Source organism: Nicotiana attenuata, chromosome 7, assembly GCF_001879085.1.
Source record: "Nicotiana attenuata strain UT chromosome 7, NIATTr2, whole genome shotgun sequence".
Classification (NCBI taxonomy): domain Eukaryota; kingdom Viridiplantae; phylum Streptophyta; class Magnoliopsida; order Solanales; family Solanaceae; genus Nicotiana; species Nicotiana attenuata.
In genome coordinates this window covers 102,450,339-102,468,437 of record NC_031995.1, presented here as the reverse complement: position 1 = coordinate 102,468,437, position 18,099 = coordinate 102,450,339, and the positions used below count along the sequence as shown (strand labels likewise).

The following is an 18,099-nucleotide window of genomic DNA, read 5'->3' as shown; positions in this document are numbered from 1 at the left end:
CAAAAGTGAACTATAGACTACTTACCAAAGACCATAGGCAATGGGATATATTATGGAGCCTGAAAGGATCTTTGTGCAAAAATTTATGTGCGTTTTACAGAGCAGTATGCGATATGCGCGCCCTGTAGCGCGACCGCGCTTCTTTTGAGGCAGTGTTACTGCTGTTTTGCGCGGTCAGTAGCGCGACCAGGTCTTCAGGTGCGCGGGCGCGCTCGTGGGAGGTCGTTTTAAAGCCCTACTTCGTCCCCCACGGCTCCAAAACATAAAAACTTGCTCTAGAAAGGGGAACTCTCAAAAACCTAACTCCTTAAGGGTCCTTTCACCATCCAAGGTAAGTTCTAATGGTGATTCTAAGTTAATTTCAATTTCTCAACATCTTATTAACATGGGTAAACCCTCCATATCATTAGATATTCGATTGGGACATCATTGTTGAGAGAAGGAAGCCTAGAACTCGAATTCAAGAAGATTGAACGTCAAGAAGGTAATGTCTTCACCCTCTAATTGATTCTAGCATTGGTTTAATGATTTTAAACCCTAGTTCATGAGATATGAGTTGATGGGTTGGATAGAAGAGCATGAACGATTATAGGTTTGGGGTGTTGGTTGTTGATTATTGGTTAAGGGTGTTGTTTACTTTATGGGTAATAAAGAATAATGTTGATTATAACCATTTGAGACTTTAGAATTTATCTAGGAACAAGAGAATGGGTTATTGGGTGTAGAGACACCATTAATAAGGACTATGAAGCTTTATGTCACCAAGTGTTTGAGAAAATGCTTAAGCGACTAAAACATGAGAATTATTGCTAATATGGAATCCCTTTGACTTGTATTGATATAGATTAAAGTTGAAAGGGTTGACGAATGTTGTATTACGCTCAAGAGCAGGAAGTTAAGGTATGTGAGGCTAACTCTCTATGTTTGGGAATTTTAATGATTCTCCCTACACTACGTTTCTTTTACGACGTTACTAATTGCCTCAGAAATATAGTTTAGCCTAGTTCCTTGAATAGTTGCAGAACTTCTATTCTCTAGCTTCATAACTTGTTCACCACTTTCATTCTGAACGTTGTGAGCTAAATGCGCATTCAATATAGACTTGGTTTTTATGCCCCCAAGTCTTAGTATAGATTACTCAGTATGCCATAAACAGTTGAAGTTTCAGTGTTCATAATCAGTTCAAGAATACATGTTTCAGTCTAGTCCTATTCATTATTCCAGTATTATGTAACTCAGTGTGATCCAGTATTCCAGTATCATGTAACTCAGTGTAATTCAGTATTTCACTATCATGTATTGCAGTACGATTCTCAGTTCCGGAATGTTGAACACCTGTATTTGGGCCTGAGGCCGCAGTTTATGCTTTATGCATCTTTGGGCATGAGGCTGCAGTTTATGCTTTATGCATCTTTGGGCCTGAGGCCGCAATTTATGCTTTATGCATCTTTGGGCCTGAGGCCGCAGTTATGCTTTATGCATTTTGGACCAGAGGTCGCAGTTGTGCACATATATATATATATATATATATATATATTGGGCCGAGGCCGTAGTTTAATATTCAGATAAACAAGTACTTCATCATTCAGAAGAGGGAGTATTCATATCCTTACTTCCTTTATCATTTCAGTTATCGGTTATCATTTCAGTTACCAGTTATCAGTTATCATTTTAGTTATCAATTTTCAGTTATCGGTTCAGTTATCATTTCAGTTATCAGTTATCATTTCAGTTATCAGCTATCAGTTATCAGTTATCGTTTCAGTTTCTATTTTAATAGTTATCATTTCAGTATCAATTATCAATTCTCAGTTATTAGCCTTTATAATTATTTCTTTCAGTTGCTTTACATACCAATGCAATTGAAATGTACTGACGTCCCTTTTGCCCGGGGCTTGCATCTCACGATGCAGGTAATGATCTACAGGTTGATGATTCAGAGCGCTAGGATTCTCGTACCAGCTGTTTGGTGATCCCCAGTTCTTTCGGGGCATTATCATTACTTTACGGTCTTTCAGTATTTACAGGCAGTCAGTGTTTTCAGTGCTTCATTAGATGCTTCATAGATTAGAGTAATAGTTAGACAGAGTCACAACTTTTCATGTTGAGCAATGTTGGCTGCAAATATGTTTCAGAAATTGTATTAGTATTTCGGCACTTTGATTTATATCATCCAGACTTTCAGTATATCAGCATGTGTTAGTTTATCTTCCGCATTTAGTATGTTATGATATCACATGTTGATTCAGCAAGCCAGTTGGTTCGCCCGGTCACATGTAGTCAGGCACCGAGTGCCATGTTACGTCCAGGCCCAGGTTCGGGGCGTGACAATATGGCTGACATAGGGATGGCAAGGGGTGCGGGGTGGTGCGAGTTTTCTCTTGACTCGCAAAATTTCAACCTCCCGCATAGCAGTTGTACCCGCGTTCACCTGATCCGCATCCACACCAGCGTTCACCCGCTCCGCATAAATATTTTTTTTCATTTTGTTAGTTTTAAATTTTTTAATCCTTTGGCTGGATTTTTTTTTTACGCTTTTACTATATACTCGTGCTTTTTATTAATTCTAACGATTATGGAGGACTTCAGTTATGGAAAGAAGAAGATAAGATACTAACGAAAACTAAATCTTGTACGTATACAATAAAAGCAACTTAAAAAAATCTTTGATATCATAATACCTCTTTGTTTTTTAACTTTTTATATTTGATAAAAGTATATATGTTAATTTTACCCTATTCAAGCTTACATTAGAAATACAAAAGATCTCTATCAATATCAATTAATAGATATTTTTCTTTTTTTTTAATCAGTAGTCTATTTTGAGAAAAATAAGGGATAACACTTTGATCAATAAAATAGATTTATAATTAATTAATAATTATGTGTTAGATATTACATTATCAGAACTTGTCATAAAAGAATAAGAACTTGACGTGCAAATATTGGGTTCATAGTTAAAACAATATGAAACTTAATTTTGCTTCAATATATTACGTACGTGGAATCAATTTCATCATCAGAAAGTTAGAAAATTGAATTTTCTTCTTTGATGAAGTTTTAAACCCGCACCCGCATATATAGATTTAATTTTTTATTTTATTTTGACCCGCCCGCACCGCAACACCCGCATATATTTAAACCCGTACCGTCCTGCATGTGTCTAAATTCGCACCGCCAATTTCCATCTTTATGTATTCTTACATTATCCAAGAGGACATAGTAATAATTGATATGATATGAAGAGTATAGCCAATATGATTGTAGAAGAATTAAACCATGTGCTACTTTTTATTCTATGTACAAAAAAAAAGTTGGGATTGGGCTATAAGAATTCTTGATGTCTATGTCGTTCCATTTAAATCCATCCATTTTTTGTTCTATCTACTTGATAAAAGTATCTCACTTTGAAAAGAAGAAAAAGTAGAATGAGAAAAAGGTAGAAGTAGACATAATAATATGAAGTGGAAAAGCAAAGAAAATTTTTGGAAGCCTATATATGTGGTTACTTTAATATTTTGTGGTGGAGGTTGCAAAATAAACAATAGTAATATATTCTACAAATATGATAAGACTTACGTGAGGATGACTCTCTCTCTAATTTTCACAAAAATGGAGTGGACAACTATAATTGGAAGCTGAAATTATCTTTTTCCCTAAATATCAATGGAGATTGATTTTCTTTGTCTCATCATTAGTGTAAATAGTATTTCACCTTTTTTTTTTTTTTTTTGGTAAAGCCTAATTCACAATCCCACTTTCCTTTGTGGTTGTGTTTCCACACCCGAGTAAAGACTAATTAAATATTAGGCTTTATTTCTGCAATATTTGCATAAATTATTTTTTTCACGCCCCATAAGGCTCGTTAAAGGAGCAAGCCCTTTCTACAAGGATATTTTTTATTTTTAAGGCTCGAGAACCTAGAACTTCTGGTTATCCGTGAAGGAATTCTATCCATTTATCTTACCGGAATCCTTGATGGTGGCATAAATATTATCCAAATTGAACAAAGTGAATGATATAGATGATTATAGTTATATTTACCAATTTGGATTTGAGGCATAATTAATTAATGATATTATTGAATTAATGGGAAAACTATGTATTATATCTCCTCCAATAAATAATAACTGGCAAAATAAATATTTTTATATAAATGTACAATAGATATAAAATATACATATTTTGTATCCAATCAATGTATTTTTTGTTTGTTTGTATATTTGGTTAGGAAATATAATTATTTTTGTCAACCGGTTAAATGTGTAACTTGTCCTTAATGAATTGATCATAGAAGTTACATCCAATCCGATTACACAAACAAGAAAATTCCTAACTTCCAACAAAGAAAACCAAATGGAAGTCTCCCCACTTATAAGTTTATCTTCTTAAATATAAATTTAGGCTGCAACCAAATGAGTTGCTATTCAATCCAAATGTTCTCAAATTTTATTGATGCTACTTTAGAATTTATTACAAATGTACACCTTTATATTTTATAATTTACTGCTAAAATTTGTTCACTACTCTAAATAATTCAGTTCTCTTTGCCACTTGAAATCAAATACAATCAAATCTCTTTATAACAACCTCGTTTGTTCCAAATTTTTTTGATTGTTATAGCGAAGTGCTATTATATAGAACATGTATTATAACATAGCATAGAAATTAGTTCCAAAAGAAACTTGGTTTTTATAATGAATAATTGTTATATAGCGATACTGTTATAGAGGCGTCCGACGGTACGTACCAACTAATACTAATCAAGATCAATTCTTGAAAAAAATGACAAGACCACTTAACACTCAAAATTCAATATTAATGAAATGTACGTAAAGAATCACAAGCATACATGCACACAGATACTAACAACAGACTTATAACCTCATAAACTCCAAGAAAACACAACAGAAAAGAAGAAGAACAAAAAACCGGTTTTGTAGATCATGTTTGGAACCAGAGAAGTAGCAAAGGAAACAGCCGGTTCAGTAGAAGAATCCGCGGACCCGGCTTTCTTTTTCGGCTTTATAGGTGTCGGAGCAGGAGCTGGTGCAGGTGGTACAAAGAATTTCAATGGAAGAAGAACTTGATCAACTTGATATATAGCTAATTGATTATCAGTATATATAGTACTTGACACACTTGCATTAACAATACCAGTTGTTATATTAACTGAACTTCCTGTTGTAGTAATATTTATTGGAAATTCGCGGTTACTGGTTCCTCCAGCTTGTGTTCTTAAAGGGTTGCTTGCAGTTTGGAATTGAGTTAAAGAATAGTATGTAGGAAGAATATGAAATTGGATAAGTTCAGCTTTTTGTTGATCAGTGAAAGAATTTAAAGTTCCTGCTTTCATACTCAAGAATGCATTATCTGTGGGGACAAACATTGTGATTCCATTGTTGGAATTGTTGAGTTGTGAGGTGATTTCGTTGAGTTGTTGTGTGTTCTGTAGTAGACGGATAAACGTTGAACATTGGCCTGCTTTGTCGAGGATCTTTGTCACGTTTAATGGAGGTGGTGGACCTGGAGCTGGAGCCTGAGCCGGAGCCTGAGCCAAAATGCCAATGCATTGCAAGAACAAAAAGAACAAGAACAATAACATATTTTTCATTTTTCTTTTCTTTGGTTTTTTTTTTTTTGTTGTTGTAGTAAATGGTGTTTATTTTTCTAGGTGTGGTGGAGGGAGGAGGGAAAATGTGGGAATTTATATATTTGAGAGGGTGGATTTCTTGATTTGAAAACAATGAAAGAAAGGATTTGTGGGGTATTGAGGTGGAAACAAATTGAGTGTAAAGTTAGGTGAAAGAGTGTAATTTAAGGTGGGAAGGAACATCATAGGTATTTGATAAACTCAGAGCAGCTGTTAGTTTGCTTATGATGGGAGGAAAAACAGCTGAGAATAGTAGAGATAAGTTTATTTTTATGTCTACAGTAAGTTTGTGTTTTGAGTGGATACTATTCAATTTTTGTTTTGTGCTAGATGTTGAGGAAAATCTATGTCCGAAACAGTTTCTCTACTTGCACAAGCAGAGGCGGAAATACCTTGTGGCAAGTGGTGTCACGTGACACCGCTTCGTCGGATTTTTCATTATATATAGATAGTATACAAAATGAAAATATTGGGTTAAATATAAAAAGTGACATCGCTTTTTATCAGAACGGTTCATTTATTTATTCATTCATTCAAAATTTGACACTGCTTACCAAAAATCCTACACACGCCCCTGTGCACAAGGTAGGAGTAAGACTGCGTATTTACTACCCTTCCCAGATCTTATTTGTGAGATTACATTGGGATTTTCGTTGTTGTTTGTTGTCGAAAATCTATGAAGGAAAATCCTTAATCCATGTATGTAATGTAAATATATTTAGAAGAGGACAATCATAAATCATTATTTATGGTTATAATGGACAGGGGGCTGATTAAGATGTAATTTCAACAGTCACAATCAACAAAACTCTAGGTACAACTAATGAGATCTGTGTAAGATAACAACTTGTAATCCAGCAAATAACTTTATTGGTTATTAGATACTATTTTTGCAATGTAAATGAGTGACAAAGATTATAACCAAAATTTAGCAGTTAATGGAAGATTTTCATAAGCCTCTGATTGTTTTAACAGGATGATCTCACACCTATATTCAGAGGTGGATTCAGAATTTTAACCTTAAAATATATTCAATCTTTATGTTCTTACCATTGAATCATTGCGCTTTTAAATAATAGGTTAAGAATTTATTATTGGTTAAAATTTTAGTGATCTTTCACATACATATATATCCGAAATTATGTTTTCGCTCATCAAGTAGGTCTACTAACGACATCATCAGCACTTAAGGTGTCTGAAAATGCAGACTTTTTCTAGAAAAACCAGGGCAAGCTGATATATTTTTATGGATTTAAGTTATATCGACTGACAGTGTAAATCTTTGTAGTTTGACCTATTACAACATGTTAGTTAACGTTTTTATCAGGTTACAGACTAATGACTTATCATATATAGAGATTATTCATAATGACCTTATAATTGACATGATTATGTACAGATTTTTAAGATGTCAGTGCATAATACAACAGTCACTATATACTGCAAAATGGGCACAGCCGCTTCTCTGTGAAGGCTTGAATTTATAGAGTTGAAAGAAGGAAATGTTCAGAATAATCATCTAATTTCATGAATAGACATGTTCGTTTAAATAAAAACTTTACATCGAAATTTAAATTCAAATTTTAAATAAATTTGAAAAACTGAGTCTTTTAATATATAAAGTCTTCTGATACGAGACAACCCCACTTCATGTATATTACAAACTATTTAACAGCGAAAAAGGGCAGCTCGCTGCATAAGGCATTCCCGCATTCACGTAGGGTCCAGCCTACCATAATGCAACATTAGTGGCTGCTTCTACGGCTCGAACCTGTGAACTATAGGTCATACGGAGACAACTTTACACAGCAAGTAGGTAGAAGATCAGGTAGTAAAACCAAATCAAATTTACACAGCATAAACCAAAATAACAATTAAATGAAATTACAACAATGCATGCATTACAGTTAAATGGCAGAAACCCAAAAATTACAATCAAATGAAATCACAACAATGCATGCATGCATAGTAATATCAACTTCAACTTAATTATGAGCCCACATATACAAAAGAAAACACAGCCAAGAAGAAGAGAAATCCGCCATTCGAGTTGATTGCCCAAAATATGTCTGAAACCAGAGAGATTGCACCAGAAGATACAGCAGAAGTAGAGTCAGAATCCAACGAATCATCTTTCTTTTTCGGCTTTGGTGGTGCAGGAGCAGGTGCTGGTGCTGGAGGAACAAAGAATTGCAATGGGAGAAGAACTTTATCCACTTGATAAATAGCTAACTGGCTATCAGTGTAAATTGTACTAGAGATACTTGCATTGACAATTCCAGTAGTTATGTTCACTGAAGTGCCATTTGTTGTTATGTTGATAGGGAATTCACGGTTACTGGTTCCACCGGCTTGTGTCTGTACAGGATTGCTAGCAGTTTGGAACTGAGAAATGGAGAAGTATTGAGGCAGAATGTGGAATTTGATCAGTTCTGCTTTCTGCTGATCGTTAAACGAATTCAAAGTTCCTGCTTTCATGCTCAAAAATGCATTATCTGGTGGCACAAAGATGGTGATACTGTTGGAGTTGTTTAGTAATGAGGTTATTTGGCTGATTTCTTGAGTGGTTTGTAACAATCGAATAAACGTCGAACATTGGCCTGCTTTTTCTAGGATTTTTGTCACATTAGTCGGACCAGGTGGTCCAGGAGCAGGAGCCGAAGCTCGAGTAGGTGGTGGAATTGGAGCTGGAGTTGGACCTTGAGCCAAAATGCCAATGCATTGGAGCAACAAGAAGAGAAAGGTTGACACTAAGTCATGTTTCATTTTGCCTTGTTTGGTTTAGCTTAAGTTTAAGTTGCTCTGGTGGTGGCAAAAGAAGATTGTATCACTTAAATAATGAGGATGTAGATTACTTGCTGTAAAACAATTAAGGAAACTACAAAAGGGAAAAGGATAGAAAAAAGTTAGTGGGGTATTGCGCAAAAGAGCAGCTCGGTGCACGAAGCATCTCGCGTTTATGCAGGGTCCGGGAAAGGGCCGCACCCAAAGGGGTGTGATGTAGGCAGTGTATCCTGATGCAAGCATCAGTGAGTGATTCCACGGCTCGAACCCGTGACCTGTATGTCATACAGAGACAACTTTACTGTTGCTCCAAGACTCCCCTTCAATTAAAAGGGTATTGGGATGAAATGAAAATGAGGATGATGTTTGGTGAAAGGTTACATTTAAGGTGAAGAAGTGGATAATAATAAGTTTTTGATGATGTTATAGCAGCTGCTGGGGTACAATCCCCAACTAGAATCTTTTTAGTTGGAATATGTACTCAAATGGCTAAAAAGTTACAGGAAAATAATAATCAATTATAATTGATAGGAATGGTTGGACAAGAGGGCTAATTTAGTTGCAATTTGCAACTTCATTGGTCACAATCCAGAAAATATTGGTACAGCTAATGATAATGTATAATGCAACATAACAAGATTATATGTCAAATTGTTGGTTATTAGGTATGATTTTGCAATATCAATGCATGACAAGATAGTACAACCAAAATTTAGTGGCTAAGAGGAGATTTTCAAAAGCTTATCATTCCTACAGCGAGATCTCAATTCCAAACAAGTTAAGGTTAGTTACACGGAGCTATGTCTTTCCATTTAAATTCATCTCAAGCTCTGACATTCAGACTTTCATTTTTCTGCATTAAAATTGCTGGACAAATACAAGATTAAGTGATCTTATTACATAAATGAAGAACATTGATGATCATGCATTAGTTACAAAAGGTATACATACTCCAAAAGTAGTTCAACCAGTGTATATCACTCAATTAAAACTACACCTTTATCTCAAATTAGCCAGTACAGAAATAAGAAAGTAACTAGATTCAGTATAACTGTTTCTAATGTAACTACATCAGTATCTGCTCATAACATCCCGTTCGAGTAAGGAAGTTACAAATGGACCTGTTTATCGATCTGAACAGTTCTCCTTTAGATCTACTGCTACTCAATACATAAAAGAAAGGAAAAAGGTATCCCTAAAGCAAAACATCTTGGAAATGAGTATAAGAGCCTACTGTACTTTGTGCTGTGCACCCCTTGCAGCAATCATGTGAGGTAAGGAAACATGAAAAACAAACACCATTGAGGTCAAAAATGGAGTCCGCCAAATCCCCCACCTGGAAAACCATCAGCTGGAAATCCTCCTTCAAAGTGGAAGTAAACTGCTGCCCTCCTCCGCTGAATGGGTTAATCCCCCACCGCCCATTTCTTAACCGATGTCACTATGTCTTCTCCCCTGTCATATCATGTACGTTTTTCCTCATTGCCGAGAATCTTTTGAGGCATGTCTACAAGACAAATAGAAAAAAGTTCAAAGAGGTAATCCTTTTTCAAAATGCGATTATAGCAGAGTAACATTGCGCAAAATGCTATTAGAGAAGAAGCTAGGGGGGGGGGGGGGGGGAAGTTGAAGAAAGACCATTTTACACAACGCAGTCTGTTAGCACAATGACATACAAATTCAACCAGTAAATGTCACCATGCACTAACATAATATTTTCAAACAACTTTATCTGAAATGACTCACTTGTGTCATCAATCTAACATTGCAAGGTAGCTACTTACAACTATTTTCAGTATGTATTAAGTGTAGTTCGTACTTTGATATCCAAATTTAGGCTAATAGGATAAACCTCTATAGCATGGCCCACAGATATAGATAGATATTTGGATTCATATACAGAAAAACATCAGACAAGCAACAGCAAATCGCTTGAGCAAAAACCATGCTAACTTGGTGTGAGTCAAAAAGAAGGACCTCACTTAGACTGGAGACAGTGAATCATGAATTTTCTTTTCTTTTCTGTGCTGACTTTTGAGTCACCGTTATCACATAGCTTCAGCAGGGGCATCAAGTCCATGTTTCTATTCTTGGATCCAGCCGGTGGTACCCTTGGTGAATAATTTCTTATATGTATTACTGCAAATGGCTCCTTGTTACTGCTTCTTTTCTATTACTGTATCCATTATATTTCTTTTTATTAATGTTGTGACTACGGAAACAACTTCTCTACCTTCACAAGGTAGGGGTAAGGTATGCGGACACACTATCCTCCCCAGACCTCACTCGTGGGGCACACTGGGTTTGTTGTTATTGTATTACTGCAAATGGCTTTTGCCTTAGGGTACTAGAACGTTTCCAATCTAGTCATGTTTCGAGATGTGTTGAAAACCTTAATTCTGACATTTGTTGCTTCACTCCAATTGCCACCTTTTGTCAATGAAATGGCTTTAGCTTGGAAAGAATCTAACTGGATCTTCCTCTTGTCATTTATCACCTCAAACCTGTACGCATTTGTGGCATGAGACAGCAAGGAGAAAAGGGAACTTGAGGTGGTCGACTGCTGGTACTCACATGGACTCAACAATGAAATATCTGAGTGGAGTGAGCATGAAGGCCTCGACCATTGAGTAAATGACAGATCTTTATAAGAATGAAAATCCTATATTTGAAAGAGCAGGAGGAAGGAGATTGAACAAAGTTCATTACCTTTAGCTACTTCTATTGAAATTGTCAAAGAAAATATACACTGGTCTAATGGTGTTATTGGCCAATGTTGTTTTGTTTTGCTCTCCGAACCATAGGAAAATAGTGTGCTTCCTTCGATTAGGTAAACTTTCATTATCTAAACACATACAATGACATTTGTGATGGTCAAATGAACTCCAAGCATTCGATTATCAGAAAGTTTTGCCTTTTATTTCTAGTTAGAACATTTCAAACTTCGTGAAACGAACTGATACAACAAGCATAAAACTCAAATTTCCAGGAAGTCATAGTACAACTACAACACAGAGCAGCACATGCCACAAAGAACTCAAAGTGATTTACCAATATTGCTTGGCTTTTGCTTAATCTGACCTGTGGCAAACAATCCCTTTTCCAATACCCAATCTTCAATCATCACCTGAGAATTCACTGCCTGATCGGTAGGAACAAGATGCCCTGCGTTCATTACCACAACATGGCTCAAACTCTCCCACTTTTGCACATATCCAGCAAGCCCGTCATTCACTCTCCAAACCTTCCGCTCCGCCTCCAAAAACTTTTCAATTCCATCCCACTTCATCTTCTTCATCCATGCCTCAGTCGACACCACTCCATCTCTCAAATCACACTGTCCCTGGTATAACAACACCTTAGTATTCTTAACCAAGAACTCCACCATGTACTTCACGCTTTTCATCACATCCTCGTGCAATGCTTTGCCTACTGAATCACTGCATACTTCGAAAGCTATCGAATCATTTGCTTTTAGAGCCCTCTTGATATCTACATTGCTTAAAAATTTAGCCACCAATTCATCTTCATAAGGCTTTAGCCTCCTAAAATCATATAAAGTGGCAAGCCCCGTCATATTCGTCAACATCCCCAACACCCTCGATCTAGCACTCGTTGCTGCGCTCCAATTGCCATTTTTGGTAAGTCGAATCGCTTCCTTTTGAAGGGATTCCAATTGTGTCTTTTGCTTCTCATTGATCAATCCGGAATAATAAGCACTTAGAGCATGAGTGCCAACTTGAGTTTCGGGGTCAGTCAATCCATTCCCAATCGCAATCCCAGCTAAATTCAACCGTCTTGATTTAGGCAAACCCGCATTCTTTTTCAACGTATAGTACCCAAATGCTGGCACATACTTACCAGCATAACTTTCACCAGTTAAGTAAATCGGACGCGTCTTAAACAAAGGATCTAATGCAATAAACTCCCTTGTAGCAGTAAAAAGGTGTCTAGCAACATCATGTAAGTTTCTTGGTATCTCATCTTGACTTGAAGCAATACTAAATCCAGTTCCAATAGGATTATCAAGAAAAAGGAGCCCAAATATTCGATTCCAAGAACCAGGATTAGGTTCGAGCGAAAGATGTTCGACGTTATGCCTGAAAGAAGATGAGACACGGTAAGGACCAAGTTCATAGAAGTTTCCAAGCATAGAAGAGCAACCAGGACCACCTTGGAGCCAAATAAGAATTGGGGTTTCAGAAAGATTGAGTTTTGTGCTGGATTTTTGAGCTTCATAGAAAGTGTAAAAAATGGCTGAACCAGTTGTTGAGTTAACTGTGAGGTAACCTGATTTTGTTGGCAGTGCTTCTTTGGGAAAGGAAGATTGCACAGTTATTATTGCTGATGATAAGCAATAGAAGAGCATAAAAAGGGGCAGTGGTTTTGGTCTGGACTCCATTATTGATACAAGGAATTGACCTATGTCACTCACTGATCAAGTATATAGAGGTACTAAAGATTAGTAATTGATTATTGTCTCATTATTGTTGTTGTAAAAATGAGTGCACGTGTCCAGAGACCAGAATTACGAGGCAAAAGCAATAATTCTATAGGTAATATTCTGCAGGCGAATATTCTGATTTCTGAGAATTCATAATATGGATGTGCCAATGGAATTTTGCATTAAATAAAAATCATCTAGTACTATATCCTTACTTTCAGTTTCAGTTTCAGTTCCATTTATTATTTTTGTATGTTTCTTTTGTACTCCTTCTAGTCCATAATAGGTGTTATTTGGCTTTTTTTTTGTGGTCCAAAATAAGTGATTTTTTCCAGATTTCAAGAATGAATTAATTATTAGAGTATGTGTTAGGAGTGTTTATGTGAAGAGATAGTAAAGGTTAATATGGTCAATTTTATTGCTAATTAATGTTAAAAGTTGAATTTCTTAACATGTGTGAAAACAACCGAAAAATCACTTATTTTGGACCGGGGGAGTACTTTTGTTTTTGGTATAGTAGCTCGGGATCCCCTCGTACTTGACACCATTTATTGGATGCACATGTGCTTTTTTTTTTTTGGTTGAATAATTGATTAAGTTTGCTCAAATGCTCTTAATTGCTATAAACATCTATGATATTCAGATTTATCTGCTTAAAGACAATCTTCCTTAACTGTAAAATCAGCCTGTCCTAGCATAGTTACATTTAGGGGTTACAAACGGGCGGGTCGGGTGGGATATAGATAGGTCGAAAATAGATAATGCAAAAAATGGATAAATTACCTGACCCAACCCATATTTTATAGGGATAAAAATGGGGTTAACCAACTTAATCATGACTTCTTAAGTATGATCACTTTTAGGAGAATTCTTAGTTTCTCAAACTTGAGTAACCACCAATTTGAGTCTTCGCAAATGTAAAAGTTACACCCATTAGTTATCCATTTTTTAAGCGGATAATATGGATCTCATCCATATTTAACCCATTTTTAAAAGGTTCATTATCCAACCCATTTTTTAGTGGATTATATGGATGGATAATTGTTTTTTTAATTCATGTTGACATCACTAGTTTGACTTCTTCATTACATTTGTGCTTGTGCTTCACTGAGCCGAGGGTCTATTGGAAACAGATGGGTAAGGTCTGGATACATACTACCCTCCCAAAACTCCACTATGTGAGATTACACTGAGTTTGTTGTTATCTTGCCATCACTAGTTACATCATTGCAATTGAACTACTTATATATAAATAAGAATAGCTATATTTTACAATTATTTGGCACAGAAACTAGTTGAGAATCCAAATAGTGATTCAAACAAAAGAGAGTGCGAATCCCTTTTCATAGTTGAATGTCATGTTTCTTTAATAAACTCAATAATCAGAAAAGCATTTAAAAATTATCACTAAATGCAACCCCCAAAAAAAAAAAGAACACAACCAATTGCATCAACTACCTGCAATCCAACTTGTCACTCTCAAATCTGAGTTACTTGGATTGACAAACTTCATGCTACCTTGTTTCTGGAGGTAGACGTCGTGTACAATTGCTCATGTGAACTCGGTACAGAAATGAGAAATTATTTCGAATCTTTTGTCACCGGGTTTCAGAAGAACTATTCGATAATGTAGCTACATTAGTTACCTCCTCCACAACATCTCATTTTGAGTTAGGAAGTTACATATGGACCTGTTATCAATCCGATCAATTCACCTTAAATCTACTGCTACAATACATAAATGAAAGAAAAAATAATGGTATCCGCAAAGCAAAAACTTCTTGGGAATGAGTATGAGAGCCTACTGTACTTTTGAACTGTGCATCCTTTGCAGAAACAATGCGAGGAGTTTCTTGGCAAAGAACACTGTCGAGGTCAAAAATGGAATCCGCCAAATCCCCCACCTGGAAATCCTCCTTCAAAGTGGAATGTATACTGCTGCCCTCCTCCGCCAAATGGGTTGAATCCCCCACCACCCATTCCTGAACCCATGTCGTCAATGTCTTCCCCTTGGTCATATCGTGTACGTTTTTCCTCGTCACCTAGAACCTGTTAAGAGAGGCATGACATTCAGACAAATAGCAGAACCTCCATAGCGTGACATGCTAATAGAGGAAAAATTAAGGGGGAAAAAATCATAGAAAAAGCCATTTTATACTAAGAGATCTGTTAATAGATAGGCGTAATTTCAAACTACTTTATCTGAAATGACTCACTTGTGTCGTCAATCTAACACTGCAATGTGGCTACTAACAAATAAGAACTGAAACAGATCAAATGAAAACTGATGGAAAAGAAAAGAAAAACAAACCTCATATGCAGCTGCTATTTCACGAAATTTGTTTTCTGCTTCCTCTCTGTTTTCAACGTTCTTGTCTGGATGCCATTGCAGAGCAAGCTTTTTGTATGCCTTTTTGATCTCTGAAACAGATGCTGTCTTTGACACTCCCAAGATCTTGTACCAATCCTTCCGTTGGCTCAATTTCAAAGATCTCTCAGCCCTCATCAGCGCTTCACGAATATTCCTATCCTATAGAAGTATACTTCAGATTATTTGATATTCAGATTAAGGCTAAAAAGATAAACTTCAATAGAGAGGACCACAGATATAGATGTAGATATATGGATCCATATGTAGAAAAACATCGGACAATAAAAGGAAAGATCTTATTTTGATTTGGAGACAGTGAATCATGAATTTTTTTTCTTTTCAATATGCTGACTTTTGGTTCACGGTTATCACAAAGCTTGTCAAGTCTAAGCCTTGTTGCGATCAAAAGTCAATACCCCCCCCCCCCCCTCAAAATAAAAAACGCAAATCATATCATATATCCACCATATGTGTTGGCAAGATTGAGTTATCATGCCAATGTCTTCTCTCATCCTAGATGCAGTATTACTATGTGAAGAAACAACACGCTGAGAAGAAAAGGTTGTAGTTAAAGAAAAGCAAATAGTTGCCAACAAACCTGAGGAGATTTTTCAGCTGCTTCTTTCAAATCTGCAACAGCTCCCTCCCAATCTTCTGTTAGAAGCTTGGCTTCACCCCTCTGTAAAAATATGTCCAACTCCAAGATTCAGGATTTATGGTGTAAACTTGATATTTCTAAGCAAACAACTTGATCTAGTAAATCTAGGCTAAGTTGCTCGGACTCGGGTGCGGGTATCCGATACGGGTGCCGATATAGAGGTCGGATTCTTCATGATCTAAATTTTAAGATTCGGGGATACATCCAGGTATGTATATAGGCGCAGGGATTCGACTAAAAATAATTCAAATATCTAAAAAAAAGTTATAAAAATATGTCTAAATTATGAGTCAATATGTAGAAAACTTACAAGGTATTCCGAGAAGGAGAAATATTGATCAAGAGGAGAATCCGAGAAAGAGAAAACGAAAATGACTAACATAGAATTTTCTATATACAAGATATTCCATTTTCTTCAATTTTATCCTAGCTTTAGTTTTGATTTCAGAAATCACAGTATCTGCTCCGAATTTCTCCGTCGATGTGCGGCATCGAAAGTGAAGAGTCCAGGCAACTTAGCAACTAGGTCATCCTAATGCCCATTGACTATATCTATTTACAGGTTGAAACAAAGCATAAGCAGATGAAGATAGAACCTGCACTAGAGCATCAATAAGCTCTCCATCAAGCTCAAGAGCTTCTGAGCAACTCGATATGGCATCCTTCCCTCTTCCAAGCTTCACCAAGACTTTACACAAACCAAGATGAAGATTTACATTATGTGCAGAATGGTTGGGGTCCATTGTCAGGGCTGCTTTATACTCCTCCACAGCGAGGCGAAGCTTACCCTTACTTGCATTATCTTCGGCCTGCGCGAGAGGTCAAGGTTTGAGAATTGTATCATATCTTGAAGATATAGCAACAGAAAAAAGGTCTGCATTTATAGGAAGATTGTCAGGAAAGATAGTGAGGCTTACACTTTTAGTCTTTTTCAGTAAGTTTTTCAAGCCAAAATATGCTTTCTTCAATTCCCCATGCTCTGGGTCTGAACGAAGACCTTTTTGGTAGTGCCTGAGGAAGGGCGTAAAAAGCTTCTTTGAAAATCTTCATAACATGACATTTGGCTTTTTTTAACATTGGCCCTTCATTTTCTTTTGGGTTCTCTCTTTTCACCGTTAATGCTGAATGATTTCATCTTGGATTGGTGTAGCGGGAGGTAGGGAAATAGTGACAAGGTTGATAGTTACCTTAAGGCGACATCATGATCAGCCAGATAGTAGTAGGCACGGCCTCGTAGCAGTAAAGCCTCCAGATTATCCTCATCTTCTTTAAGTATGTATCCCGTTTCAGATATGACACTGGAATGATCTTTATCTGAGAGCAATAGTTTCGCCTTAAGGAGTTTGGCCTAGAAATTCACATTAAGAAACCATCATGCTCAGTGTAACACCAAGTGGCTTTTCCACAGGAAGTTAGGACAATAATACAATATGACTTCATCTGTAACAATGACAAAAGCCTCAAATTGTTAGAAATGAATACCTTGGAGCACGCTGGAGAGAAAACGAGTACGACTTTATCAATATACTCCAATGCTTTTTTAATGTCACCTGTGTCCAACAGGTTGGTAGCTGAATCAAAAGCACTCTTAGATTGGTGCAATTGAGAAAGCTCCTTTTCCGCAGCTGAGTCTCCTGGTTTCATCTCCAGAAACTTTTTGTAGCTTCTTTCTGATTCATCATATCTACATAAGCCAAAGATCGCCTAAATCATATGATTATTTGATTAAAGGTAAAAGCCTTAATCATATAATTTTCAGATAAGATACTACCTATAGAGATAAGATCTTAAATGCTTGAACGCTAACTACTGGGGAACAAGGTTTGCGGGATCACAGATACATTTGTTGCACCATTCCAAAGTAAATAGCCCACAATTTGAGGGAATAGGCTACTTGAGCAAGATGCCAACAAAATTAGGAGGTACATGAGTTGACCTAGAAAACAACAATTTTGATGATATGCTGGTGTATTCAAGCTCTGGACATGATGCAAATGGTTGTTACCATATTTACACACCTAAATATCTCAAACCTAGTTCAGAATAACAAATTCAAAAAAAGGGCAGCCCGGTGCATGAAGCATCCTACATTCACGCAAAGTCCGGAGGGCCGCACCCCAGTGGGGTCAGAATATAGAAATTTTAAATGTTCGCAGTTATAGCAATTCCTAGGAGGAGGGGGGGGGGGG

The 18,099-nt window shown here is 36.5% G+C and overlaps 4 protein-coding genes across 4 annotated transcripts in view; all 4 read right to left on the bottom strand.

The window, feature by feature from the left end:
- On the bottom strand, window positions 4,755-5,718 carry LOC109229610 (fasciclin-like arabinogalactan protein 12). The gene has a single exon (XM_019395118.1). The coding sequence runs from the start codon at window positions 5,612-5,614 to the stop codon at window positions 4,886-4,888; it is 729 nt and encodes a 242-aa protein (XP_019250663.1). The 5' UTR covers window positions 5,615-5,718; the 3' UTR covers window positions 4,755-4,885.
- LOC109230607 (fasciclin-like arabinogalactan protein 12) lies at window positions 7,244-8,517 on the bottom strand. The gene has a single exon (XM_019396069.1). It carries the CDS (start codon window positions 8,417-8,419, stop codon window positions 7,643-7,645), a length of 777 nt encoding a protein of 258 aa, XP_019251614.1. The 5' UTR covers window positions 8,420-8,517; the 3' UTR covers window positions 7,244-7,642.
- LOC109229608 (serine carboxypeptidase-like 50) lies at window positions 9,397-13,046 on the bottom strand. Its single transcript, XM_019395117.1, has 2 exons — window positions 11,489-13,046; window positions 9,397-9,944 (listed from the first exon to the last, which is right to left on the bottom strand). The coding sequence occupies exons 1-2, from the start codon at window positions 12,837-12,839 to the stop codon at window positions 9,901-9,903; spliced, it is 1,395 nt and encodes a 464-aa protein (XP_019250662.1). The 5' UTR covers window positions 12,840-13,046; the 3' UTR covers window positions 9,397-9,900.
- Window positions 14,310-18,099, bottom strand: part of LOC109229607 (dnaJ protein P58IPK homolog) — a 5,768-nt gene continuing 1,978 nt past the window's right edge. The window contains exons 3-9 of the mRNA XM_019395116.1: window positions 17,393-17,594; window positions 17,098-17,258; window positions 16,828-16,921; window positions 16,507-16,719; window positions 15,851-15,931; window positions 15,193-15,411; window positions 14,310-14,930 (exon numbers count right to left, since the gene is read on the bottom strand). Of these exons, the coding sequence (XP_019250661.1) occupies window positions 14,757-14,930; window positions 15,193-15,411; window positions 15,851-15,931; window positions 16,507-16,719; window positions 16,828-16,921; window positions 17,098-17,258; window positions 17,393-17,594 (1,144 nt within the window). The 3' untranslated portion in view covers window positions 14,310-14,756. The remainder of the gene's footprint in view (window positions 14,931-15,192; window positions 15,412-15,850; window positions 15,932-16,506; window positions 16,720-16,827; window positions 16,922-17,097; window positions 17,259-17,392; window positions 17,595-18,099) is intronic.